Source organism: Brienomyrus brachyistius, chromosome 12, assembly GCF_023856365.1.
Source record: "Brienomyrus brachyistius isolate T26 chromosome 12, BBRACH_0.4, whole genome shotgun sequence".
NCBI lineage: Eukaryota > Metazoa > Chordata > Actinopteri > Osteoglossiformes > Mormyridae > Brienomyrus > Brienomyrus brachyistius.
Window position 1 is genome coordinate 19813184 of NC_064544.1, and position 26885 is coordinate 19840068.

The window sequence follows — 26885 nt, forward strand, 5'->3', positions numbered from 1 at the left end:
AGATGTCAGTGCCTGTGTTCCTTCCGTTGACCCGATCCCTCTTGAATAAATCCCCGTTATCCCCGTATCCTGCCTGCTTGCCTGCTTTCTGCCCGTCTGCCTGCCTGAGCGATTACCCGTTGACCGGCGATCCTAACACATGCCGCCCCACAAAACCTTAATGTTTATTTTTATTTTTAGGAAGGATAATTAAATCGTAATTAAACTGAAGATAAACACAGCTTTTCCAGAACTTTGTCTGCGAAGCCTGTTTACCCCCCACCCGCCTCATTACTTTTCCTTCGGATCTGCATCAATCTCATTATTAACCTTTAATGCCTCAGTTGACCGAAATCCGTCATAGCGGCGGAAAACTTTAATCCATGCAAGTCAAACACCAGAACCTGCAAACTCCACACAAAGAGCAGAGGTGGGACTCGAACCCCCAGCCCTGGAGCTAAGAAGCAGCAGAGCTGCCCACTGGGCCTGTGTGCCATGGAAAATGAAACAGCTCTAAATCTCACTATGGTCAGAATTCTTAATGTGCCAATGGACATAAATGTTAATGTGCACAAATAAATCCACATAAATATACTTACACAGGAAATAAGCCATGATTTCAAAAATGTCTCTTAGTTGTACTGTTTCTCCCATCCTTCGGGAGCGTATTATCCGAAACACACCGAGACCAACTGAAATAAGGGAAGATAAGTGTCAGTCACCAGTCACAGACAGTGATCCTGTGTTTAAAACCCTGCACAGCACTGTCACCTGGGGGTTCTGAGTTTGAATCCCATATTGGATGCTGCACAGTGCACAGCAGATTTAAATGGGTTATGAAAGGGTGTTTTAGTTGGGTATTGTATCATAATTCCCTAATTGTGAAAAGCACACTTTTAAATATAAATTTCAATCCAAAGTTTAACATTTGTGTGTTTCATTCAGTATAATTTAGCAAATAAATACCTCAGTACCAAGTTCTGCCCCAGTGTTCCTGATGTTCCCAAGTCTAAAACAATTTTTAAATAGATATTTTACAAAACCTGAAAACATACTTACCTGGGAGTAAGACCATGATGACTGGAAACATTAATAAAGTGGAAAATGTTGCAAGTTGTTCTTGCCAAGCTAGATCTGAGTATTTCTCCAGATAAACACTGACAGCAACTAAAATAAAGTAAGAATAGAGTCAGTCACCATGAAACTCATGTCAGACAGAGTACAAACTGACAAATGTGTTCACTGGTCATGCACAGTCCTGTCACCTGGGGGTTCTGGGTTTGAATCCCTTATTGAACATTTTGATATGAAAAGCACATCCCAGAGTGTTTAGCTTGGGCATTTAATCATGCATCCCTAAATGTGCATATTAATTGTGAAAAAAATACATTTCTGAAATCCCTGCAGCCAAAAGAAACTAAATTAACATATACATCATCCATCCATCCATCATCCATCCATCCATCCATCCATCCATTATAACCCCTTCTCAAGTAGAGTTCCATGGTGAGACTATCCCTAAAAAGCCCAGAGCAGGGTACACCATGGTGGGGTGCCAGTCCATCACAGGGCACATCATCCACTCACACACAATGGGCCATTTTTAGACCCCATGTAACCTAAATGCATGTTTTGTGTGAGTATGTATGTGTGGGGGGGGGGGGGGGGGGGGGGGGACCAGAGCACCTGCAGTCAGAGGCGTCATGCTGATAGAGACTGAAGGGGCTCTGGGCTCCTCAGGGTTTTAGATTTAGGTTCCAGACTGTTTAGCCTGTTTCACACTATTTCTTGAGTCACAGTGCATATAATTATTATATAATTATCATATAATTATCATATAATTATCATTGCTAGTGATAGATTTTTTTCTGTATTTACGGTGTTTCTGTATTTACAGCAAGGTTTAAATAAATTCTGAACAACACCGGTTACTATGTGCTCAATTTGCAACTTTCTTTTCCTTGTAATTTCACAATGTAAGGATGGGAATGACGTTAATAATCAAACCTACAACTCCCATGATCCTTTGCTTCGGTAAGTTAACATGGCCGTGAAGAGCAGTATGCTTAGAGCAGTTATTAAAATGAAAACTTTCGAAACACATTAACATTTATTGCACCAGCTGAACAGCTAACATACTGATTACTGCACTGTATCATTCATATACAAAATCACATTTTATCCTGTAAGAAATGTGACTGGGGTGAGACATAGATCACACACCTAGGCTAGTCTAATACACAGCTACATTATCATGGTTAAACAAAGAAGCCTGAGGAAACGTTGCATCAGAGACAGAACAAGCAGCAAACAGGACAGAAGGAGCGACAGGGTCTGTGACTGTAGGTGGGCATGTAGCTACTGCAGCAATCAGCCAGGAGCAGCTCATCATGTGCTGAGTTTAAGCTACGGTGTCTTTGCTATTGATTTGGTGATTTAGTCTTCAGAGGAGGAGGAGGTTGACTTAGTGATTCCCAGAGAGAGACTAGGGAGGGACAGTTACATTAGGAGACGCCATATTCAAGTGGAAGTAGGGAGCTCTGCCAAAACACTCTTTGGAGGCAAACAAGGAAGCTGCATGTTGTAGGATGATGCCTAATGGGGTCAAATATTGGGGGGGGGGCATATTTACCCATCAGTGGTGTCTCCTTTAAGAGCAGACGTGTCAGTGATCACCTGATAGTCTGTAGCTCACGGTATGTGTGAGCTGAGCTGCTCTTCAGCACGTTGGGTGCCATGGAGACTGTGGTTGGTATGTATCCTTTTTTTAAGCGAACAAATTTTTATTGAACAAGTATTAACATAGAAGGAAACACAACAGACCGCCCACCTTCTAACTGGTCACGAATGTCGAACAGAAGGTCTCTTACAATCCCTAAGACACGTAGAAATGGTAGATTTAACAGAAGCCCAGTATCTAGGAGGAGGAGGAAGAGGAAGCATAGAGCTAATAAAATTAATGCTTGGCAGCACATTCAGTTTAATAATGGCCAGCCTTGTCTGGAATGAGAGGGAGAGAGAAGACCGTGAGAAGATGGAGACCTTAATACCCTCCAGAACACAGCAAAAGCTGGCAGCTGCAAGCTCTAGTTCTGAGGGGTAGATGTCCGACCCCAGGTATCTGAAAGACGTCGCCTGAGGAACAGAAGAAGGAAACGAGGAAAAGTGACATGCAGGATTCAGTGGAAGAAGAGAAGACTTTGCCCAGTTAATCTTATAGCCGACAGGGATTCATATGTCTGAGACAGATTAAGGACATGAGGAAGACCAGCTGGGGCATTGCCAAGGTAACGGAGCAGATCCTCAGCATATAAGGAGACTGTCTGAGGAAAACCTTTAACCAGGATAGGAGACATGAGATCTGACTGATGGAGAGCTGTGGCTAGGGGCTCTAATGAGAGATTAAAGAGTAAAGGGGATAGTGGACAGCCCTGCCTGGCACCTCGAAGGAGCAGAAAAGGAGGAGAGATGTTGGTATCAGTCAGGAGGAGTGAGGAGGGGGAGGAGTAAAGGGTCTGAATCATGTTGGTAAAATAGGAGCCAAAGTCCATTCTGTCCTGGACCGGCGGGTGGCAGCAGGACAGTCTGAGGGGTTTTCACTTTGTTTAAACAGTAAAATCATCACAGATGAATTAAGAGAAGGATATGGAAGAGTGGAGTAGAAAGCAGTTTCCAAAATTCAGAAATGAGATGGAGAGGGAAGCCATCAGCCCTGAAGATTTCCCTTGGCTCATGGAGCCCAAAACCTCTTTAAGTTCAGCGATTGAAAGAGGAGCCTCAAGCACTGAGGCTTCTGGACCTGAGAGCTGGGGGAGGGGTTAGGCATCAAGAAACCAATCAGGATCGGAGGGTGGGGGGATGGAGGGGGGGAGAATAAATCTGAGTAAAACTGAAAAAAACTGAAAAAAAGCAGTTGCTGATTCCCAGAGGGTTGGTGGTTTGGACCCCATCTTTAGGTTTAACGGAAGAGATCATTGAAAATGAGTCACACTGCCTAAGCCTGAGAGCCAATAGTTCACTAGGTCTGTCACCAGACACATAATAGTGAGACCTGGTGCGATGAACGACAAACTCGGCGCGGTGTGACAGGAGAGCATTCAGCTTGGCCCTTGTGTTAGAAATACGGATCTCATGGTCCTGATCCACCACAGCAAGGCTCACTTTCTAACTCAGAGGCGCTTTTCAAGATCTGAAATCATCTGATGACATTCGTAAGTCAGGCTGCTAGCGAAAGCAACCTTGGCATCACAAAGGAAGCCCTTATCAGCCATCCAGCAGTAGGCTGGGTCATCAGTGGTCAAATAAGCTATAAATTTGATTCTGAAGCAGAGAAGTATTAAATCTCCGTTGCAAGGCCTGAGGAGGTAGAGAGGGCACAGCCAACTGGGGTAAAGCACACTTGTGATCAGATAAAGAAGAGGAAAGCAGAGAAGCATTAGAAATAGCAGGTATGAGAGAGCGAGAAACAAAGATGTAATATATGCCAGACTGAGACCTGGAGCGAGGAGAGAATAAAGAGTTTTCTCTGGTGGAGGGGTTCATAAGACGGAATGAGTCGACTAAATTGAGGTCCTCCACAGATTTACACAGGGAATGAGTGGAGGGGGGCACCCGGCTACCCAAGAGAGGGAGATTTATCCAGGACAGGGTCGACAGGGTTGTTTTATGTTGAGTTTGGGTAATTCTATATTATCGAAAAAGGAGTTAATGTCTATTAAGTTCGGTTCGTTATCTGGGGTATACAATTTTTCATAAAAGTTTTTGAAAGCATCATTTATTTCTTCAGGAGATTCAGGAGATAGCCATGGGTTGTTTAAATTGTTTAATGCTTAAATCGAGTGTTACTGGTGCATGGTCACTACTGTAATTATGATGGGATGGATTATGGACTCCAAGATATCTGGTATGACTGAATTGCTGGCTAGAAAAAAATCAATATGTGAGAAGGATTGATGGGGTGGAGAAAAGTGTGAGTATCTCTGTTTGCTGAGTTTTTTAGGTGCCAGTGGTCAGTAAGACCAAATTCATCCATGTATTGTTTCAGTGTTTCAGCGGAGTGAAAATTTCTGAAATTAACAGCAGTAGATTATCCACTGTATCTAAAGTGGGATTATTGACTGTGTTAAAGTCGCCTCCAATTATAATTTTAGAGTCTGATAAGTCTGATAATGTGTGAAAAAATGTACGGAACAAGACAGTCGTCAGTATTAGGTCCATATATATTTGCAGTAGTTAAGTTACTATTGTTAATGGTTATGTTAATAATGACATATCGTCCCTCAGGGTCGGTGATAGTTGTATTATGCATGAACTGAATTTTTTGGTTTATTAAAATCGAGACACCTCTTTTTTTGGAGTTATATGTTGATGAATATACTTAATTAAATTGTGGGGTTTTTAATTTCTGACTTGTGGCTTCTGTCGAGTGAGTTTCTTGTAGCAGGCATATGTCTGCTTGTAGTTAGTCAAGTGATTCAGAATTTTGATACGCTTTGCCTGTGAACTAGCTCTGTGAAAGTTCCCTGTTACATACTTAAGAGTACTTATTATGAAGTGTATGTATACGAATTTAGATATGATATGAATGTAGTGATGGTATGGATGATATGACAGGACACACAAGAGCAAAACAGCAATAATAATAATAACTTTAAATCTATATACTGTATATACTCTTATGAGGCAGGTTCACCATCATTATTCCCATTATAACATATAAAGAGTAACAGTGATTTAAAAAATTCCAAAGCCTCAAACTAAGACAGATGATGTCCTTTTTAGGGATGTGTTCATACTGCAGGACTTTTATTCCAAACTATGAAGTATTATTAGCCCTTTTGAGTAATTTAATTCACGGGAAAGGCTGACAAGCACATGATAATGTTACGTGGAACGAGGAAGCAGAACGTGTGAAAAGGAGCCCGGTGCTAAACCCTGCCACACTGCCCCCAATAGGAGGAGAAGGGGAAGGACACGGTCGGGTGGCGACCGTAAACCAAGTGTGTCACCAACACCTGATTTGAAGGAAACGCCAAAGTGGAAAATGTTGGTATGGAACTATTTGTAGATGCTCAGCCTCAAGGGAACCAAGAACAGAAACCAACAAGGTCAGATTTGCAGTCGTCTCCGGGCATAAAGCCTTGAAGTCTGAATCTCTCCCAAGCCATTACTCTGTCCAGGCAGTGGAATTGGTGGCCTTGATCACGTAAGCAGGCAGAAGGGAGAGCAGTGAGTATTAACACATACAGAAATTATGCCTTTGGAGTTACCCATGACTTTGAAGCCCTGTGGAAGCACAGGGGGTTTCTTACGTCTATAGGAATACAAATTGTGCACCACCAACTGATCTCTGATTTATTGCATACTATTATTTTACCCAAAAGTCTAACAATATGTAAATGTCTGGTGTTGCCTTACCTTTCCAAAAAGGTAAGAGAGCCAAAGCAGCGGCAGCACAACCACTCATACAAATGATGGCGTGCAGAGATGATGGCTGTGAAACTAACACTGTGGTTTTAGATTTGCAGACACTTCAGTCTATAGCAACGCAAAAGGAGAACTAGCTGTGGAGAACAAAGGCGTGTGAAGTGAGAGGTGGGGTGTGGTAAAGTCATCTCGCTAGGGTTAGGGTTAGATCACAGATCAGACTTTTTTATTGTCTTAACTCATTATCCATTAAGACAAAAGGGACATTAATTGCAACTTCAATTTCGATTATCTTGGGGCTCGGTAGGTCAATTTTTACAAATGAGGGCTCATTTTGTTCGGGAGCTTCACCTCTATCTAGTGGAAACATTGATATTATCATTGCAGGTATTTGAAAAAAATGTCCAAGTGCCTACAAAAGGGGTTTGTCCTGAGGCCGTTTGAAACCTCCATGACTTCACTAGACCGGCTACATTTATTGCAGGTAATACTTTCAGGATTTCACTTGTTTACAATGCAGTTCTGGTTCGATAAGCAGACGCTTGGGTTGCATTAGGTGCTAACGCCATATTTCTGTAAGTTAGTTAGCTGGCTACTCTAGTCAGCTAATATACCATTCAGTCAATGTATGATGTCGCTGTGAGTTCCTAATGTCTTATTGTATTAATATGTTTTCTGTTCCATTCCATTATACTTAAAATTGTTATGCAATACCTCCGGTGCAACTATTGCGCAGAAATAGATAAATAGCTTGAGTTTGTTATATTAGCAGTAATATATTAGGAGTAGGGGGCGGCATGGTGGTGCAGTGGTTAGCACTGTCGCCTCACACCTCTGGGACCCGGGTTCGAGTCTCCGCCTGGGTCACATGTGTGCGGAGTTTGCATGTTCTCCCCGTGTCGTCGTGGGGTTTCCTCCGGGTACTCCGGTTTCCCCCCACAGTCCAAAAACATGCTGAGGCTAATTGGAGTTGCTGAATTGCCCGTAGGTGTGCATGTGTGAGTGACTGGTGTGTGAGTGTGCCCTGCGATGGGCTGGCCCCCCATCCTGGGTTGTTCCCTGCCTCGTGCCCATTGATTCCGGGATAGGCTCCGGACCCCCCGCGACCCAATAGGATAAGCGGTTTGGAAAATGGATGGATGGATGGATATTAGGAGTAAACGGCCCTTTCCAGCTTGGTGAATTGTACTTTTGGTTTATTTGTGTTTGAAATCAAATTTACAAGTATGAAGTAATATTTTGAACAAAAAAAAAGCAAGTTTGGATATTGGACGGGGGTTTGTCCTGAGGCCACTTGAAACCTCCATGACCGTGTACATTTACTGCACAAATAAAAGGGAGCTTGTGATCTGCCTGCTGTCCCAGTGTCTGATGGTGCGTGAGGAAGCGGTAGGATGGGGCTGTGGGGGTGAACCTGTCACACGCGGGTAAAAGAAGCGACCTGGGCAGCCGCTCAGGCCAAGCTGCACGACCTGAGACCTGGGGACTGGATCGCGGTAAAGGACTAACGGAGGAAGAACTGGAGATCCAAGCGGTGACTGAGACCCTTCCAGATCCTGCTCACGATGCAGACTTGGAGGTTGGAGAGAGGGCCACCTGGATACACGCCTCACACTGCAGGAGACTACCAGAGCCCGGCGGGGCTCAGCAGGGACAACAGGAGGAGAGTCATTAGGTGACGACGCGCCTGGATGAGGTGGGATGAGTGCTGATTGGGCGTGCCCACACTCTGAGCACCAATGCGCCGCAAGAAAGGCACCAATCACCGGTCACTCCCATCTACCCCATTACACAGACATAAGAGGGACGAGGCAAGGATGCATCAGGGTTCCCTGGTCCCTTGTGATGGCCGCCATCACAGTGATCGTGACATTGGTGACAAATATGTTTTCTGGGGGGGGGGCAGCGAAGCGAGGTCATAAACTGCACTACAGTAGCACCACCGCAACTCTTTTTGGCAGTACGTCAATTTCACAGCAAGAGTCTCACTGCAGACTGCATTGTGTTTCTCTGATGCCGCCTGAAGTTAATGTCGGCCTGGCAGAATTACTCTCTGGTCCGGCAGCCCCAGGCGAGCCTAATCATACATGACAACGTAAGAAACTTCACCCTATGGATAAGGCAGGACTCCGGTTCTGTTCAGAGTGAGTGAGCTTCGCTGTTCCTACACACACATTACGAAGGCTGGAGGACAGCAGTCAGGCGGATACAGCTGTAACAGACCTAATGTGACGACAGACGTTGAGATTCTCAGGAACCTGTGCATCATAGAGCACTGGGCAATAGCCACCGCTGCCAGTATGTCAGACTGCTATTGAGGGTGTGGCCACAGCGTATATTCCTGCCTCCTGCACAACTGGATGCTATGTTTCCCCAGTACGGTCTGGCACAAGCATGGAATCAGCTAGTCATTATCCATTACCGTCTAGCACTATTTGTTAATGCCACCACTGATGCCATAACCAGAATCAACAAAGAGCTCAACCCAGAGCAGACTGATGCTGGATATCTTGCTGGTGAAGGAGGGAGGTATTTGAGCTGTGACAGAGGACCAGTGCTGCACGTACAGTATGTCCCGGCCAGTGATGATGCCGATATCTCTTTGGTTATACAGCACATGACAGAGGATGAATGCTGCACGTACAGTATGTCCCGGCCAGTGACGATGCCGATATCTCTTTGGTTATACAGCACATGACAGAGGATGAATGCTGCACGTACAGTATGTCCCGGCCAATGATGATGCCGATATCTCTTTGGTTATACAGCACATGACAGAGGATGAATGCTGCACGTACAGTATGTCCCGGCCAGTGACGATGCCGATATCTCTTTGGTTATACAGCACATGACAGAGGATGAATGCTGCACGTACAGTATGTCCCGGCCAGTGATGATGCCGATATCTCTTTGGTTATACAGCACATGACAGAGGTGCTGAAGCAGCTTCACTGGGATGAACATGGCAGTGTCACCTGGGGGTGGCTGTATGGCCTTTTTTGGCCGGTGGACAGTGTACCTCACCGTGTTCCTTCCGTTACTGTCACATTAATCATCCTTTGCCTCTGTGCCCCCTGCATTATACACTGTCTGACCTGCATTATACACTGTCTGACCTGCCTAATTAATCTGTGTCCAGTAACAGTTCTGTTGAAAACAAATTGTTTGCCTTTCATGATGAAACAGACTGTTTTTATTATGATGCTGAAGTCATTGAATATTTGAAGTCAGGGTCAGAGGTCCTGTAGCATTCCCTACAATAAAGGCTGTATTGTTGAAATTCAACACAGCACCGCCATCTAGTGGACCACTGGAGAGGCTTTTCAAGTTGAGAAATTTAGCGTTCACTCCAAGGAGAAACAGACTGTCTGGCAAACGATGTGAGCGACTCCTTCTAGTGAGATATCACCACTGATTTACTAATAAATAAGCAACTGTGTTGAGTTTCTTCAGTGTGTTTGCCATTTAAACGTTCCTCATTTAAATTTGTCTTTATTTTGAAATGTTAGAAAAAAGCCAGTCTATTATTTTCCATCCATCCATTTTCTGTAACTGCTTATCTTATTTAGGGTTGTGGGGGGTCCAGAGCTTATCCTGGATGATTTGGGTGCAGGGCAAGGAACGACCCAGTATGAGATGCCAGCCCATTGCAGAGCAGACACACACACCATTCACAGCTATGGGCAGTTTGGCAGCTCCAATTAACCTCAGCATGTTTGTGGACTGTGAGGGGGAAACCCCACACCGACACGGGAGAACATGCAAACTCCACACACATGGAGCCAGTGCAGAGACTCAAACCCTGGTCCCTGAGGTGTGAGGTAACAGTGCTAACTGCTGCACTACTGTGCCACCCTGCTATTTTATTTATATTTTATATTTACACGATGTGGTGTTAGAAAGCCCAGCTTCTTTTATTATTCTTTTATTTTTTATATATTAATATAGTTTAATTCTGAGGCTTATAGCCTGATGTCAGTGCTGCCTTCACTGGCCTGTTTGAAATGCATGAAACATCCAGTTGAGTCTTGTTCTGTGCAGTGCTCTTTTGACTGGTTTTCACCGCCTCTGAACCCGATTTGTTGCCTTTCTTTACCTTATTAAACCACATAAAATGAAGAATTAATGTTATCCTTATTAAAACTGGGAAGCTGATATGTGCGTATATATAAGGTTTGGTGATACAGGCTAAAAATGACTGGAAATTAAATGAAACAATGCATCACTGCAAAGTACAGCAAAAGTAAATGTGATGAGTAGCGAAACTAATTATTTTCCACGGGGAGTAATTAAGTAAAGTAATGCATTACTTTTTAAAAAAGTAATGAGTAATACGTAATACATGACTTTTAATGCTGACCCCAACACTGGTGGTGGGTGAGGTACAAACAAGCAGTGCAGTGAAATGGGTAAATTTCTATGCAGAGTTACCAGGCCTGGCTGGTATTACGGTAATACAGTAAACCGGGGAATTTTGAAATCGAAATTAGCCGGGACCCCCTCCCTCTCAATGAATTTTATGCCAAGATGTCAAAATTCCAGAATAGTGTTGCTTTTGAAAATACTGTAGTGACTGTGGGGGCGGGGCTGCCTCCTCAATTGCTGTTTCCGCGCTGGCCGCACGGAGCATCATGGGAGTTCGGGGTTTGCGAACGGGTTAGCGCGATATTGTTCCGGTATTGTGTTATGTTGTGATGGGGTTCAGGGCAGGGGTTCATTGTGTGCGTATTGTGATGGGTTCTGGCACCTTTGAGGCTGCCTGCCGGGGGAGCCGTGCCTCACCGTCATTGTGAAGCGGAGCCTGGTTAATGGAGTGGGCGCGGCTTGTTCGCCACAGGGGGACTCATAAGGTGAATCAGTGCAGTACAGCCTCCAAACGCAAGAGGGTGCACAGGTTTCTTTAGCCTTGTTCAAGGTTGGTAAATAAAGGGTTGGACATGTTCCAAATTGCACTTGAACTCCTTGTGTTGAAGCCTTCCTTTCTATAGTGGACTTGGTCTCCCCTAAATCCACTACAATGCTGTATATTGTCTGGAGGTTTTGAAAAATTAGTTAAACTGTAATGTGACAAAATGAACTATAAACTTACATACTGCACACAAATGCATAAAAACACTAAACTGCACTATATATGCAATGTTCTTGTAGTGAGGAACATATCAAACAATATACTGTAGATTTCATGTGGAAAATAACCTTCTGCAAGCCGACCCACGACTTAGGCTCACTCAACCGGTCTATTATCACGCTGCCAGCCTGTAATCACTCCGCCAGCCCATTGTCATTCAACCAGCCTGTAATCACTCTGCCGGCCCATTGTCATTCAACCAGCCTGTAATGACTCTACCAGCCTATTATCTCTCTACCGGCCTATTGTCATTCTACCGGCCTATTGTCATTCTACCGGCCTATTGTCACTCTACCGGCCTATTATCACTCTACCAGTCACTTCCTGTAGCAATAAAAGGACCTTTTCAACACTAAAGTTTGTAAAGAACCAACATGGGATTTTCTCCCAGAAAACCGCCGACTCACTGGATGTTTGTTTCTTTTTCAGCCCATTTTCTGTAAATCCTAGGATGGTTGTGTGTGAAAATCCCAGCAGATCAGCAATTTCTGAAATACTCATACCAGCACGTCAGGCACCAGCAAACATGCCACGTTCAAAGTCACATAAATCACATTTCGTCCCCATTCTGGTGTGTGATCTGAACATTACCTGAAGCTCCAGACCTGTATCAGCATTATTTTATACAATGTCCTGCTGACATATGATTGGCTGATTAGATATTTTCTTCAACAAGCAGTTGAACAGGTGAACCTAATAAAGCCCCTGAATGGAGGGAAACACGGGGAGAACATGCAAACAGCACACAAGGGGAACTTATACACGGACTTACTTATGGATGAAACCGTGATGACCAGGAATGTAACTCCAGTTATTCCTGCTACGATGGTACGTATTTTCACTCTTTTTTCTCTGTCTTTAGAATATTTTATCCAAACCACAATGTCGACGACTGAAACAAGAAGAAAACAGTTAGCAAACATAAAATTTATTTCAGACAGAGAATATAGCACAAATGTGCTGAGTGTCCTGTGTGCACTGCTCTGCACAGCCCTGTCAGCTGGGGGATAAGGGGTTAAATCCCATGTCAGAAGCTGTGGTAAATAAACTATTTAATCTGAAATATAAATAAGGGTAATAAAAGGTAACCCAGGGTGCTTGGGGGGGCTTTAATGCACAGGCTGAGCCAGGGGCCTCCACTAAAAAAGGACCACCCCTCTCCGCAGAGGTACAGCTTGGATGGGAGGCCTTACACACACAGTCACATGCTATGGGCAATTTACAGGCACCAATTAACCTGAGGGCTGCTGGAGGAAACTAGAGTAGCTGGTGGAAACTCAAATGACATGGGGAGCAAATGCAGACTGTACACAGACACAGAGGAGGGGGGACTCAAACCCACACAATACGGGGAGCACATGCAAACTGCACACAGACACAGAGAAGTGGGACTCAAACCAGCACCCTGGAGGTGTCAGGCAGCAGTGCTGACCACTGAGCCACTGTGCTGCCCCATAGATACAGATTAACACTGAACAAAACAGATATTGCATTCTAAAAAATGTAATTATGTAAATCATCAAACATTTCTGAGTAGAAAATATATCTACATGCATAATTCTAGTCCTATATATTCCTGAAATCCATTTATAAACATACTCACTTTGGAATATAACAAAAACGATGAACATAAATATGATTCCACCAAACATTCCTCCAAATGCTGCTTTCTCGGCTGGAGATGGGGAAGATTTAGCTGAGAACTCGATAAAAGAACCTGAAATGAGGTAAGAAGAGTCAGTCAACAAGTAATTAGACACAAGAAAAAACAAAAGCATTCAGTGGTTCATTTGTCTATCAGAAGCTTTTGTCTAAAGTAACGTGTAAGTAAGGATCAGAGAGCAGGATCAGCCTGCGGTTAAGTTCTAACCCATAGAGTCACACAGGTTAGGAAGCAGATTAATAAGGGTCATGAAAAGTCAGTGAGGGTGTTTGGCTGAGAGACATTATTCACCCTAAATGATGCTTCCAAACAGCTATAAATCCAGAAGCATAGGGGGACCAAATGAGCCAATCAGCCTGTATAATTCCATCCAGGTAAGTGGATAAGTGTGACCCCAATGAGCACATATGAAGGCAGAGCGATGGGCTGCAGTCAGGCCTTCTGTGAAATTCCAGGGCATGAGAGACACACAGGGATCAGGAGCTGGGGCCCCATTGGAAGGTGAGGGGCCAAAACAAGTAACATTTACATCAGGGACGCATTACAGTTACAATGAACCTACACATGTTATACGTTGGTGTATGAGGAGGGGTAGGATTAGGATATCCATCCGCACCATACATGTTATACGTTGGTGTATGAGGAGGGGTAGGATTAGGATATCCATCCACACCATACATATTATTCATTTTTTCTAATAATAATGCAGCCCTAATTTAAAATAATCCTCATTTCTTATCTATTTAAAACCGTCCCCTTTCAGGCAGCTGGGCACTGGAGCAGTTCAGGTTAAGCACCTGTCTAAAGGTAAACAGGCCGAGCTTCTCCCAGGACTTGGGCAGGAAAACTTCAGGTTACAGGTCCTTGTCTTACCCACCCTGCTAAGGACTGGCCCTCTTAACTGGGTTACTGCATGGGGGAGTAAGATGGGGATTCAGGTGGGAATCAAACTCTGATTTAAAGGTATTTTAAAACCTGAGGTGCTGAGAGCGACAAAATCACCTAAAGTCTGTACAGTAATGAGATGAAAAATGAGCAGTTTGTGCTAAAACACTGAAGTATGTTTGGCATCTTCAAAGATGCATCACAGTGTGTTTAATATTTTACCAGGAGCTGCTGCTTCATCCTGCTTTACTTTAATGTTTAATAACCATTAATTACACTTAAACTCACCTGTTAGGACACCGACCATAATGATGGGAAATGCAGCTGTCAGAGTGTTGAGTATAATATTCTGCCATGAAACTGCAAAAATAAAAACGATATTTTTTTTAAGTAAAATAAAAATGGGATTTATAATTGTATGTTAAATTCAACCCATCATACATGACACCAGCTACCCCTAATTATAGGAAAAATATTTAACAATGTCAGACCATTAATGATCATTCATTCCTCAAGGACAAATTAAATAAAAATTTATCATATCTGATCATGAGTTGGTAGATGATCATTTCACACACATTAGCAGCAGAAGATCCTTATTCAAAGTAAAAGCCTCTGTGACCCACATTACAGTGTAAGAGCTGGACAGTGCACTGTTACAACCCCGATACCAACAGTAACTGGGCTGCAGGAGAACCAGCAATCATATGTGTTGCGATCGCAATGGGGAAGCAGGACTAAACCTCCTGTTGCCTCATTCCCACCATCCAGCACAATCTCTCCTCTTTCACTGCTGCTCTCACTTCCTGCTGGACCAGGAAGTTTTCTTCCTTCCCTTGAGTGATTAAGGTGGGATGTGGAGAAGGATCCTAGTCCAGCTCAGCCTTGCATCACCACTCCTACCACTTTCAGCCTTAAACTTGGCTTGCAAAACCATTATACCAGCTCTGGCCACCTTCAGATCGCTTGACCCTCTGTCAGAGGCGGACATTTCAGGTCCAGAAAGTAAAAATCCAGACCAAGATTTTATTTCAACCAACCAGTTGATTATTCTGTGTCTGTGACTCAGACACTCAACTGGTGGGTTGAAACTAAATCCTGGTTTGGATTTTTACTTTCTTGACCTGAAATGTCTGCCTCTGCCCTCTGTACAGCAACACTTTCCCAGCTCCTGTAACCTTGAACTCCTCCTCCAAGGACTTGAGTGGCAGTCACAGGTTGTTTTGATGACTATAGAGAGCCATGCTGCTCAGGCTCCGGAGGTGGCTGCTGACTTTCCGCTCCAAGGTTTCTATTGTCGGGATTCACACTTCATAAACCAGGAGTGGCCACAGGACTCTTCGAGGAATGACATGCTGGTACAGTCATGCTTTAAATTACCCCAGTAGGCCAGACCAGTCCACTGACCTCAGCCAGCCATCCAACTCAGTGCAGGTCAACTTGATGCCTGTTGTGTCCTTCAGGACACTTTGCCTCCTGACAGGCTTCCCTGTGATGGTTGGGATGTCAGTACCTGCGATACTGAACTGAAATTTGTCATCCACCTTCCTTCTCCTCAGCACCATGGACCTAGATTTGGAGGCTTGAACTCCATCCACTCCCACCCCATCAGCTTCTCAGGCCCCTGCAGGATCCAGTGACGTCCTGGGACTGACTCTGTGGTGACTGTTATCTCATCCATAAGTGCTCTGATGGGAGGCTGCTGTTGGGCAGTTTCTGTTTTAGACTCTCTGTACTCTGGTTCAGCAGATTTTGTGAGCATGTTCATGGCAGCAGAGAACAGGATCACAGAGATAATGCGGCCTGTGATGGTCCTGGTCTCAGCCTTGTTCCAGCCTGATATAACAGTGGAATTGAGCCTTATGCATTTTCCAGGTCGGGCCACAGGACTGACAGATTGTCTTTGTTCTCCCAGCCTCCCTGATCAGCTGTGTCACCATTAGTGATGTGCAGATCGGCTCTGACTCCATCCGAATCCACATGTACATATAAATCATCCACCCGCCACCCACCCGAATAAAGTATCAGAGACCGGCACCCGATCACACATTACCAGTGTTTCTCAGTGGGATACATGTAAGTATGATGATCTGATAACATGTTACACTGAATTAAGCTGGTTTTAAATAAATAAACATTAACTTAAAGTGAAAGTTCTTCTTTCAATGGCACCAGCCTGAACACAGACTGACATCCTTACCCCCGTCAGACTATAACTCTGCATGTCATCTTCCCAAATACAGAGCATTAAGAATACTAATACCGTGTTACACATGATATTACCAGCACTTCACTCGTCATGGTAACTATTTCACTAAATCACTCCCACACATAACTTTTCCACCCATCCTTTTTATTTGTTTTTAATTTATCCTTATTTGATTTTTACTCTGATCTTTTTTGCCTCCGTTGCTGTTTAAGACAAATGGACCCGCAGTGGGAGTTTAGTCTGCTAATTCATACCTGATGTAAAATGAAGCTTAAAATACATTCACATTTTAGAGAATGTAATGAATATTTTCCTCATTTATGACATATGTCACCCATGTGCAAACCTTCTGCTATTAATCAGAATAGTAATTTTTATAAATATATACTGGTCCTTCTCTAGACGACTCAGAGGAGCTTCCACAGGCACAGAAAGAGTTTAAGGTGATTCTTGTTCACTTTGCATGGGAGCCACTCAGGCCTGGAGCTGAACTTGATCATCCTCTCCTGACTACCTCAGGAACCTCATTCAGCTGCAGGTCTGACGTGTCAAACTGCACAGCTGCCTCGGTCGGCTGCATCACTGTGCTGCACTGTCCCAGGTCCTGATCTCTTGCTGGGTCACTATACATCTGCTTCAGATGCTGGTCCCTCTCCTCCTGTGAACAGGCCAGCTTGTTGCTATGCTTCTGCCCTAACAGATCCTTCATGAACCTGAAGGGCTTGGTGATGAATGCAGTGCTTTCAGGCTCTTTCACAGTGTCGTCTCCGATGCCACTCTGCCCACTGGAGGACCCTGATCTTCTTGTGTAGGATGTACATCAGCTGAGCCAAGCCACTGCACTCCTCTTCTTTTGCCTGTTTGTATTGGGACCTGAGGGTCTCCATCTCCTGGCTGATACTATGGATCTTCACTGCTCTTTGGTTCGTTAATTATGGTCCTTTGGAAGCTCTCGGCTGCTCCTCTCCAAACCGCTCTGACACAGTGCTGACAGTGATCGCTGTCTTGGTCAAACTAATTATAAACACCTGTCTTTATTTTACAGTTTTTTTCCACAAACAGTGACAACCTCCTTTCATATGAAGTGTAGGAAACAGGACAGGAAACATGGAAATATGTAAACATACTTGCGATTAATTCCTGATATGGAGCCATATTTATCAACAGCAGGATATACATCAGACTGATGGCAGGACAAGTAACAGCCTCTTCTGTGGATCCTGGGAAACAGGTAACATTAAGTTTTATTTATTTAGCAGAGTGAAGCAGGCTCAGAACATACCGGGAGCAGTTGGGGGTTAAGGCCCTTGCTGAGGGGCCCATGTGTAAAATCACTATGTCAAGTCTGAGATTTGAACCAGCGACCCTCCAAATGCAGGGGAAACATCCTAACCCACTGAGCCACACCCCCCACCCCCCCATCACTGATAAAACTGAAGGAATCTTTTCCTCTTACAGTATTTATGTGGGCAGCCATAGAATTGTTTCCCAGTTCTGAATGCAGCACTAGGATCCCTGTTAATCCTGTTTAAATTTCTTAGCTTCTCATAACTTCCTTCCTTCTACTCTGCTGAACTTTACATTGGATTTCATGTTATCTGTCACTTCATTACTGTCTGCTAATATCTAAAATTATATAATTAGTCACCAGGGGACGCTGTCTCTGCTGGTGTAAAATATATCTTTATTTCATCACCGTGTGTTTAATCTCCCTGTTCTTGCAGGAAATCCAGAAAAAAATGAAACCTACATCATCCAATACAGACTCACAGTGTCAATAAAATAATATTTAAGGAAATACATATCAAACTATAAATAACTATGAGTTAATTTATGAAGAAAACTTATTCACCTTAAAAGTGAATCATCACAGTACAGATTACAAATACTAAGTATCAGCCTCAAATTACAGAGTCACTCATTTACATAATTAATCCCCAGCAGGTTGCTGTTTATGCTGCTGCTGCTTATTTCTTACTGCCTGCACAACAAAAACAATAAAATCTGTCTCTTTGTAAAGCTTCTTTAAACCATATTTAATGGGCTCACCTTCAGTTACACCCCACAGGATGAAGGCGGCGGAAACCATGATTGGTGGAACTGTGACATGTGAGCAGTGACTCAGCAGAGCCTGTTTGCTTTTATCTGTGGACAGAGAGTAGAATCAGATTTAACCACATGATCTTTAACATTAGATGATGGTTCATGGAAAGTTTAATGATCTGCAGCCATCCTCAGATGATCATTATGCTGCATTCACACCTACAGACACGCAGTACAGACTGTCAGTCTCACCAGATGCAGATCCTGCATTATTTTAGTATAATTTCAATGAGGACATCAGCTTTGGTTCATTGTTTTAGTTTGTAGGGGTTTATAGTAATAAAACTTTCTGAAATGATTCATATTCACACATATGTGTCTGTTACCAGAGAAACAGGATCAAAGTATGTTAATTACATCACAGTTAAGCCCTGCAGTGGACAGGCACCCTGTGTAGATACAGTCCTGCCTGATGCCCCATGTCTGCTGAGATGCCCTCAGGATAAGTGGCTGCAAACATGGATCCACTGATGTCATCATAATTACTAGAAATGACAGAGCACTTACCTTCCTTTATTAAATGCCTGACAGATAAAGCACCAGTAAGTAGGACTACAGGTGTGACAGCGATGCACAGCCACAGAATCAGCCAATGCAGGGATGAATAACCTAAAATATTCAGAATTACATTCCATTAGTCATTTTCTAAAACAGGCTGTTTGTCTTGCTGCAGCATAATCGACACGTCTACATCGTTTAGTCTCACAAAGTGGAGCAGAAATTTATGATTAAATCCATCCATCCATCCATTTTCCAAACCGCTTATGCTACTGGGTCACAGGGGGTCCGGAGCCTATCCCGGAAGCAATGGGCACGAGGCAGGGAACAACCCAGGATGGGGGGCCAGCCCATCACAGGGCACATTCACACACCATTCACGCACGCCTATGGGCAATTTAGTAACTCCAATTAGCCTCAGCATGTTTTTGGACTGTGGGGGGAAACCAGAGTACCTGGAGGAAACCCCACAACGACATGGGGAGAACATGCAAACTCCACACACATGTAACCCAGGCAGAGACTTGAACCCGGGTCCCAGAGGTGTAAGGCAACAGTGCTAACCACTGCACCACCATGCCACCCTTACGATTAAATCTTAATAAGTGTGTCAGTCCTAACTGTTCTCCAGCCTGAAAACAGACAGATTTAATATATAAGATCGTCCATATTCCCATATATGATTTGGATATATTTACACAACATGTTACAATGGGCTTTTTAACTGTATTACTCAGTCACACAATGTAATGTACAGTTAATAAAATACTATGTTATTACTGCATTTTTCCCAGTCACACTCTCATGGTCTCTGTAGCTCCTAAGTGAATATTAATAATAAAACCATAATTACACATTACACTGCATCACTCTAATAAAACACCTGTTATGATATAGTTGAAAATTGCACTAAAGCTGAAACAATTTGTTCATTTAATGCATTTTGTGTTTTAAAGTTGTACTAAATTTCACCATTTCTACGGTTACACTGAGCAGATTAAACCCTATGGCATTTGCATAAAGATCAGTTTGCAGCAGAACCACTGAGGCTTAGTGGAATGAAAATGTGATTTAATCACACAGAACTATGCTGAGATGCATGTTAAAAACAGTCCTTCTGTTGACTCACCCAGTGCTGCTATCCTGGCAGTTGTATTGGCAGAATCAGTATCTGAGTGGACTTCACACCTGAACTCTCCTTTGTCTTCAGTCCTGACTCTCCTCAGTTTCATTGAGAAGTTTCCTTTGGGAATTTCCTCAGTGAAGAATTCAGCTCTTCCAGAGTATCTCCCATCCTGTGACTCTGGTCTGTTCCCTCCATCAGCATACAGAAGCACCAAGATGTCACCGTCATCGTCTGTCTTTCTCCATTCCACATGAAGCTCTGTGACATTAACATGGGTGTCTACAGAGCAGCTGAGAGTCACATCCTCTCCAGCATGTGCATAGACAGGCTCATCTGCACCCGTCACCACCAGCCGCTCTGGAACAAGAACAGAAAGATCATACAATCTGGCAACCTGTGTGTTTTCCCCTCCTATTTGTTTGTGGTTGTTTTCATTTCAACATGCATCACTTTTAAAACTTTGACACTTGGCATATGTGATTCAGGAGACGAATCCGGCACCACACTAAGCTTGTAGAAGTTTTGTTACACCGAAATGTTTTAAGGGCTGAATGAAAAGTGATTGGTTCAGAGAGATAACCAATCAGATTGTAGAGGAGGTGGGTGTAAGACATGTAACTGGTTGGTCCTGCATCCTCTGTTTGCTTGGAACCACCTCCTTTACAATCTGAGCGACAATGAGCGGAAATCACTGCATAACAAGAAGCATAGAGTTCCATCCTGTGTCGTTTGGTAAAAAAAAGCCCATCCCAATTTTTCCCTCACAAAAGCAGTTGGTTTTGTGCTTTAACCCGGTTCCACAGAGCAGATACATTTGCAAAAACAGCCCTTCACGATGTTTTGTAATGTCTTTCAGTTACCTTTTACCACGGCTACTGTTAGAGTATATACCTAATTTAATGAATAAAAATGATTCATTTGGATTAATTAGACAGGAAAAAAATTTGTGAAATTAATTCAACTATATTCTGTTCTCAGAACAAAATGCAAATGCATCAACTTAAAATCGGCGTTTTATTTCAAAATACTCATTCTATTTGGGTGGAACCACTGTACATGATTCAACTGAGCTCATTCAAAGTGACGTATTTTCAGTGTGGTTGGTTGAAACAAAATCCTGGTCTGGATTTGCACTTTCTGGACAAGAATTTTCCATCTCTGTCTGTAATGCATTACTTTTATGTGTAACTTCCATGATACTACATAGACAGTCAGGCAAATGTGAATTAGCTGGGATTTATTCACATTGTCTATATGCAAAATTGCAGTAATTAGATGCTGCTTTCACTATAATTAATGATTAATCCATCAAAAACATGACATTATAAACAACATTTGAAGGTAATTTGCAGAAACATTCAGTTTAATGACACATAATGAGGATTTTCTACTAAATAATGGCAGTGGATCTAATGGGTAAGGCAGGTTGTTTGTGATTGGAAGGTTGTTGGTTTGAATCCCCAGTCAGCATGGTACCATTCCCATGCACTGCTCCTTGAGTGCTAAATAACAGTGGCTCACCGCTGTGTTAAATGCTGAAGACACATTTCATTGTGGTGCCAACAATGACAGTTTTTCACTTCAGTAATATTGTTTGTTGGGTATTTTCAGTGAAACTGAATGGGATTCAATGGACAATAAGTGATAATTGGATGCCTCACTGAAAGAACTGGTTTGCAGTAATATTGTCATGCTAATTCAGCAGAAATAGTGTTGAATTTATTGGTTTAAACTGTAATTTTGTACTTACTTGTAATTTACACATTGTTCCATAATGATTATTATGTTTTTTACAGAATTATTCTGGCAAACCCACCTGCCAGCTTTTTTTCCACAAAAACAAGATTTAAAAAAAAAACTGCAATATATATATTTCTTTATCATTCTGTCATGATCAGGGATGTATAGTTATCCTAAAGTTAGGAGAGTTTATTTAACATTTTGGTGGTTAGGAAGCTTGTGTAATACACATTTCCTGTCTTAAGTTAGGATAGGAACAATAACCTAGGATCTGTTCATCTGTAATGGCTTTATCCTAAATCAGGTTCTAACCCGAGTTACTATTGTTAGCAAACATCTGGGGAGCATCAAAGCAAAGGAAGGCAGCAGACTGAACAAACTCATTAGGGAGCCTGAGTCTGCTATTGGCTCCAAGCTTGTCAGCGTGGAGGAGGGGGCCAGGGGCAGAATACTGGCGAAGCTGCTGGCAATTATGGGCAATGCCTCTCACCCCCCCCAAATAAAACACTAGAGAAACTCAGGAGTAGCTTCAGCAACCAACTCATTCAACCTGCCGCATTAAGGAACGATACAGGAAATCATTCCTACCCAGTGCTATTAGACTCTTTAACTCAACAGTCCATGACACACCTGTCCAATCGAAAGCCAAATGAAGTTCTGAATGTAAGCCTCGCTAAATGAGTCCCCCTACAGGCGTAATCGCGTCATTGCATTTAAGGTGGACCGGAAAATCCGAATAAGGAGAACAAGGAGCAAACTTCAGCCTCGTCAAGTAAAGAGACAAGATACAGAGGCGAGTGGAAACGTACTGAACAGTCTGTAAACTTAACTCATTGAAGACCTCGTTCATCATAACCAACGAGTAATCACTAATTTGGATGAAATGGTGAATATAATAATGTAATTCAAATGGTGGAATGTAAGAGTTTCTTCCATCCATCCATTTTCCAAACCGCTTATCCTACTGGGTCGCGGAGCCTATTTCGGAAGCAATGGGCACGAGGCAGGAAACAACCCAGGATAGGGGGCCAGCCCTAAGCGAATGTGACCCAGGCGGAGACTTGAACCCGGGTCCCAGAGGTGTGAGGCAACAGTGCTAACCACTGCACCACCATGCCGCCCCGTAAGAGCTTCTTGTCGATCAATTTTCATAATGATCATCTTGTTATATTTGTGCAAACTGCAAGTAGCCTGGTTAGTTACTGTAACAACATTCACAATTCCAGGGTTGCCAAATCTCATGCATGTGCCGTGACTCTCACAATGTCAGAATAAAGCAGAACTGTCACTCAAGAAATCTTACCGCAAATATATTATTCCACTGTAAACCTGTCAGAAAGTCCCTTTTATTGAGAATAAATTCAATAAATCCCTTATATATTTACTTGTATGGGTCTCTAGGAGAATATCTCCTAGTCGCTATTTTACATGGTTTGTGGTTGTACTAGTGATTCTTTCAGTTACGATGTGTTTATGAGAGAAGACAGGGTGCAGGAGAGTAACATCACAGTGGACCCTGAGCTGAGGTCATGTTTCCATAGTAAATGGCCTGATATTCGTGGCGGAATCTCGTGATTTGTGCGTGATTCTAATAATTCCAGGAAATGCAGCATATATAATGCCGGACATTACCACACTTAAACTGTCATGTAGGTAAAAAAGGATACAAATAAAAATGGAAAGAATAATATCACTTTATATATTGTGACTGAAGCAGCAATACTTTACAAATAAAAAACTAACTGTACACAGCGCCACTACAGACATATGACGTCACACCTCTGACCCTGATATACTCGCCTCCCCCAATGTTAATACTGTGTTTTAAGCTATAAATCAGAAAGGTTCACTTACCTACTTCCTGTATTTCCACCTGTGTTTCATGGTTCTCCTGCTCTGTATAAACCACACACTTGTATACTCCTGCATCTGCAGTCCTCACACCCTCAAGCAGCAGAGAGAAGTTGCCTTTGGGGATTTCCTGAGAGAAGAAGTGGGCTCTGCCCCTGTAGGCGTCCCCCTGTGATTCAGGTCTGCTCTGACCCCCCTGGAATAGGTGCACGATGGTGTCTGAATCAGTCCTTCTCCAGTCCACCTCCAGCTCCTCCAAAGGCAGGGGTCTGTCCACAAAGCAGGGCAGCAGTACAGCTCCTCCCAGCCGGGCTGTTAGAGGACCAGCAGAGCCGTGTAGCAGGAAACCTGCCACAGGGATAAGAGATATAAAATCACTTCATGCCTCAAAGCATTAAATAATAAGCACAGAACAAACATTGCAACGCAGTTACTGGAATATTTGGTAAGCAAATATTTGTATAATAATTAGTACACACAAAATAAGAACAACGTACTCAATTAAATTTCAACATTATTATACGAGTTACCAGACACGTAAAACTGTCTTCATAATATATATACCGTCAGAGTTAATGACGAACTTCAACACGATCAAAATAGCGCTGAAAGTATTGACTTGCATCGCCGCCTTTAGTCTTGTACAAAGAACTGTACAAAGACAAAGACAAATTTTGCTTTATATTTTCGTTTTTACGAACAGTCTATATGCGCATTTTAACCCAGTAATCGTCCTACACGAAATGCCAATTTCTGGCCATACGTTTACTTTCAGTTTACACCTGGAGCGGAAACACTCCCAACACACTTGAATTACGGCAAAGGGTGGATCGCATGTCTGTGTTTCCCTGATCAAATGCAAATCGCTTAAGTGACGGTTAAGTGGCGGATTGTTAACTTAAATGAAAACTTTGTTATAACACGTACAAAAATATAAGCTACAACAACAAGGGGTATAGAAAGCGGGTTTAGCGACGGATCCCTAATTAATAAACATGGACAGCTTCCATTATACAAGTCGAGATTTTAACAAACGTCTGTACATTATCACAATAAATTTTAAAAGAAACAAGTGAGATGCAGTTGAAGTGCAGACTGTCAGCTTTAATTCAGTGGGTAGAACAAAAACATTGTATAACTAAAGTGATTTTTCTACACAATCCCCTCCTATCAGGTGCTCATACTGTAAGTAATTGGACAAATTAATATAACTGCAAATAAAATGTTCAATTCTAATACTTAGTTGAAAACCCTTTGCAGACAATGACTGCCTGAAGTCTTGAACTCATGGACATGACCAGACGCTGGGTTTCCTCCTTTTTAATGCTCTGCCAGGCCTTTATTGCAGCAGCTTTCAGTTGTTTGTTTGAGGGTCTTTCTGTCTGTAGTTTAGTCTTTAGCAAGTGAAATGCATGTTCAATGGGGGTGAGATCAGGTGCCTGACTTGGCCATTTGAGAATATTCCACTTCTTTGCTTTAATAAAGTCCTGGGTTGCTTTTACTGTGTGTTTTGGGTCATTGTCCATCTGTGTTATGAAATGCCGGCCAATCAATTTGGCTGGATTTGAGCAGACATGATGTCTCTGAACACCTCAGCATTCATTCAGCTGCTTCCATCCTATGTCACGTGAGGGGCTGAACTTTGTCCTACAACTTTGTGACACTGAAAATAGGAACCAACTTGCAGGCAGGGCAGGGGGCCTCACTCTAGACGGTTGTGGAACAGAAAAAGCAGAAGGTGTGTGTTGCAGGGTCGTTGTGACATTATGCTTACTCTTGACCTACTGGGCTTAACAAAGGGAGGGGATGCTAAAGCCGCAAAAGATAAGTCAAAAGGGTGGGTGTGGGTACTAACTAACAGCAGATGTCAAAATAGAGCTGTATGTCACGGGAGTGGAAAATCTCAGGTGCCCCAGACTGCTATATAAGCCAAACACAGACAACAGAGTTTGAGCTTCCTCAGGTATGTACTGTTTGTGCATCTGAGCGTGGCTCCCGGATCGCGATCTGTGAAAGGAATAAAGGGCTGACTTACAAGCACCCTTCGCCTCACGTGTGTGTTTCTTTCCTCATCAACGGATTCGACGTAGTCAGGCTCCAACACACATCATCAAGAAACACTAAAGACCCAGTGCCACTGGCAGCCATGCTGCCCAAGCCATCACACTGCCTCCACCATGTTTTACAGATGATGCAGTGTTCTTTGGATCATAAGCTGTTCCAGCCCTTCTCCACACTTTTTCTTTCCATCATTCTGATACAGGTTGATCTTCGTTTCATCTGTCCAAAGAATGCTGTTCCAGAACTGTACTGGCTTTTTTAGATGTTTTTTGCAAAGTCCAATCTAGCCTTTCTATTCTTAAGGCTTATGAGTGGCTTGCATCTTACAGTGAACCCTCTGTATTTGCTATCATGCAGTCTTCTCTTTATGGTAGACTTGGATATTGATACGCCAACCTCCTGGAGAGTGTTGTTCACTTGGTTGGCTGTTACGCAGGGGTTTCTGTTCACCATGGAAACGGTTCTGCGATCATCCACCACTGTAGTCTTCCATGGACGTCCAGGCCTTTTTGCGTTTCTGAGCTCACCAATGCTTTCTTTCATTCTCAGGATGTACCAAACTGTGGATTTTGTCACTCTGTTCTCTAGATGCTTCCTCTATGATGACCCTCGACCCAAGTAAGCAGTTTAAAAGAGCAAGAACCACTATGTTAGAATAATAACAATGACCAAAATCTCTGTGAAAAACTATTTTTTTGTAAAAAAAAATACATATTTCAAGTGTAGTACAATGTTAATGATGCATATAGCAAAAACTGAACTCATATAATTTGATGTTATATCTTTTTAAAAATATTGTTTTATATTGATGGTTTCTCAGACATTTAATGTTGGTTGCTTTACAGGTGCAGAGCAGCTGTGAAATTTGATTTAAAAAAAAAAAAAAAAAAGAACATAAAAACCAAACAAATCACAGGAAAATGTGTTATTTAATCAGGCATCACATGTATGAATGTACATGCTGAGGCTTTGAGTTCTGTGTAATATTTCACGCGTGTTTTAAGCCCTGCAACCTCTGTCACGTGGTTTCCACCTTCAAATGGAAAATGACACATATATACAGTGTGTCAGAATCAGGGGTGTGGGAAAGGGGGGTGGGGAGCACCCCCCAATATCAGCAGACCCCCCCTTCCTTCCCAAAAAATAAGAAACATACTCTCATTTATGTATTTATCTTTCACCATGAATCTGACAGTTACTGAGGCCAATTTGCTGG

The 26885-nt window shown here is 42.9% G+C and overlaps 2 protein-coding genes across 3 annotated transcripts in view; both read right to left on the bottom strand.

The window, feature by feature from the left end:
• LOC125704991 (uncharacterized) overlaps positions 1 to 24393 on the bottom strand; it is a 57597-nt gene extending 33204 nt beyond the window's left edge. For both annotated transcript variants that reach the window (XM_048971247.1, XM_048971248.1), the window contains exons 1-11: positions 24173 to 24393; positions 23612 to 23956; positions 20021 to 20374; positions 18901 to 19002; positions 18340 to 18435; positions 17418 to 17510; positions 14370 to 14441; positions 13137 to 13250; positions 12306 to 12425; positions 1039 to 1146; positions 579 to 671 (exon numbers count right to left, since the gene is read on the bottom strand). In XM_048971247.1, the coding sequence (XP_048827204.1) occupies positions 579 to 671; positions 1039 to 1146; positions 12306 to 12425; positions 13137 to 13250; positions 14370 to 14441; positions 17418 to 17510; positions 18340 to 18435; positions 18901 to 19002; positions 20021 to 20374; positions 23612 to 23956; positions 24173 to 24233 (1558 nt within the window). In that variant the 5' untranslated portion in view covers positions 24234 to 24393. The remainder of the gene's footprint in view (positions 1 to 578; positions 672 to 1038; positions 1147 to 12305; positions 12426 to 13136; positions 13251 to 14369; positions 14442 to 17417; positions 17511 to 18339; positions 18436 to 18900; positions 19003 to 20020; positions 20375 to 23611; positions 23957 to 24172) is intronic.
• The window catches only part of LOC125704980 (zinc finger MYM-type protein 1-like), a 161346-nt gene that overhangs the window by 33269 nt on the left and 101192 nt on the right, over positions 1 to 26885 (bottom strand). The gene's annotated exons all lie outside the window — the stretch shown is intronic.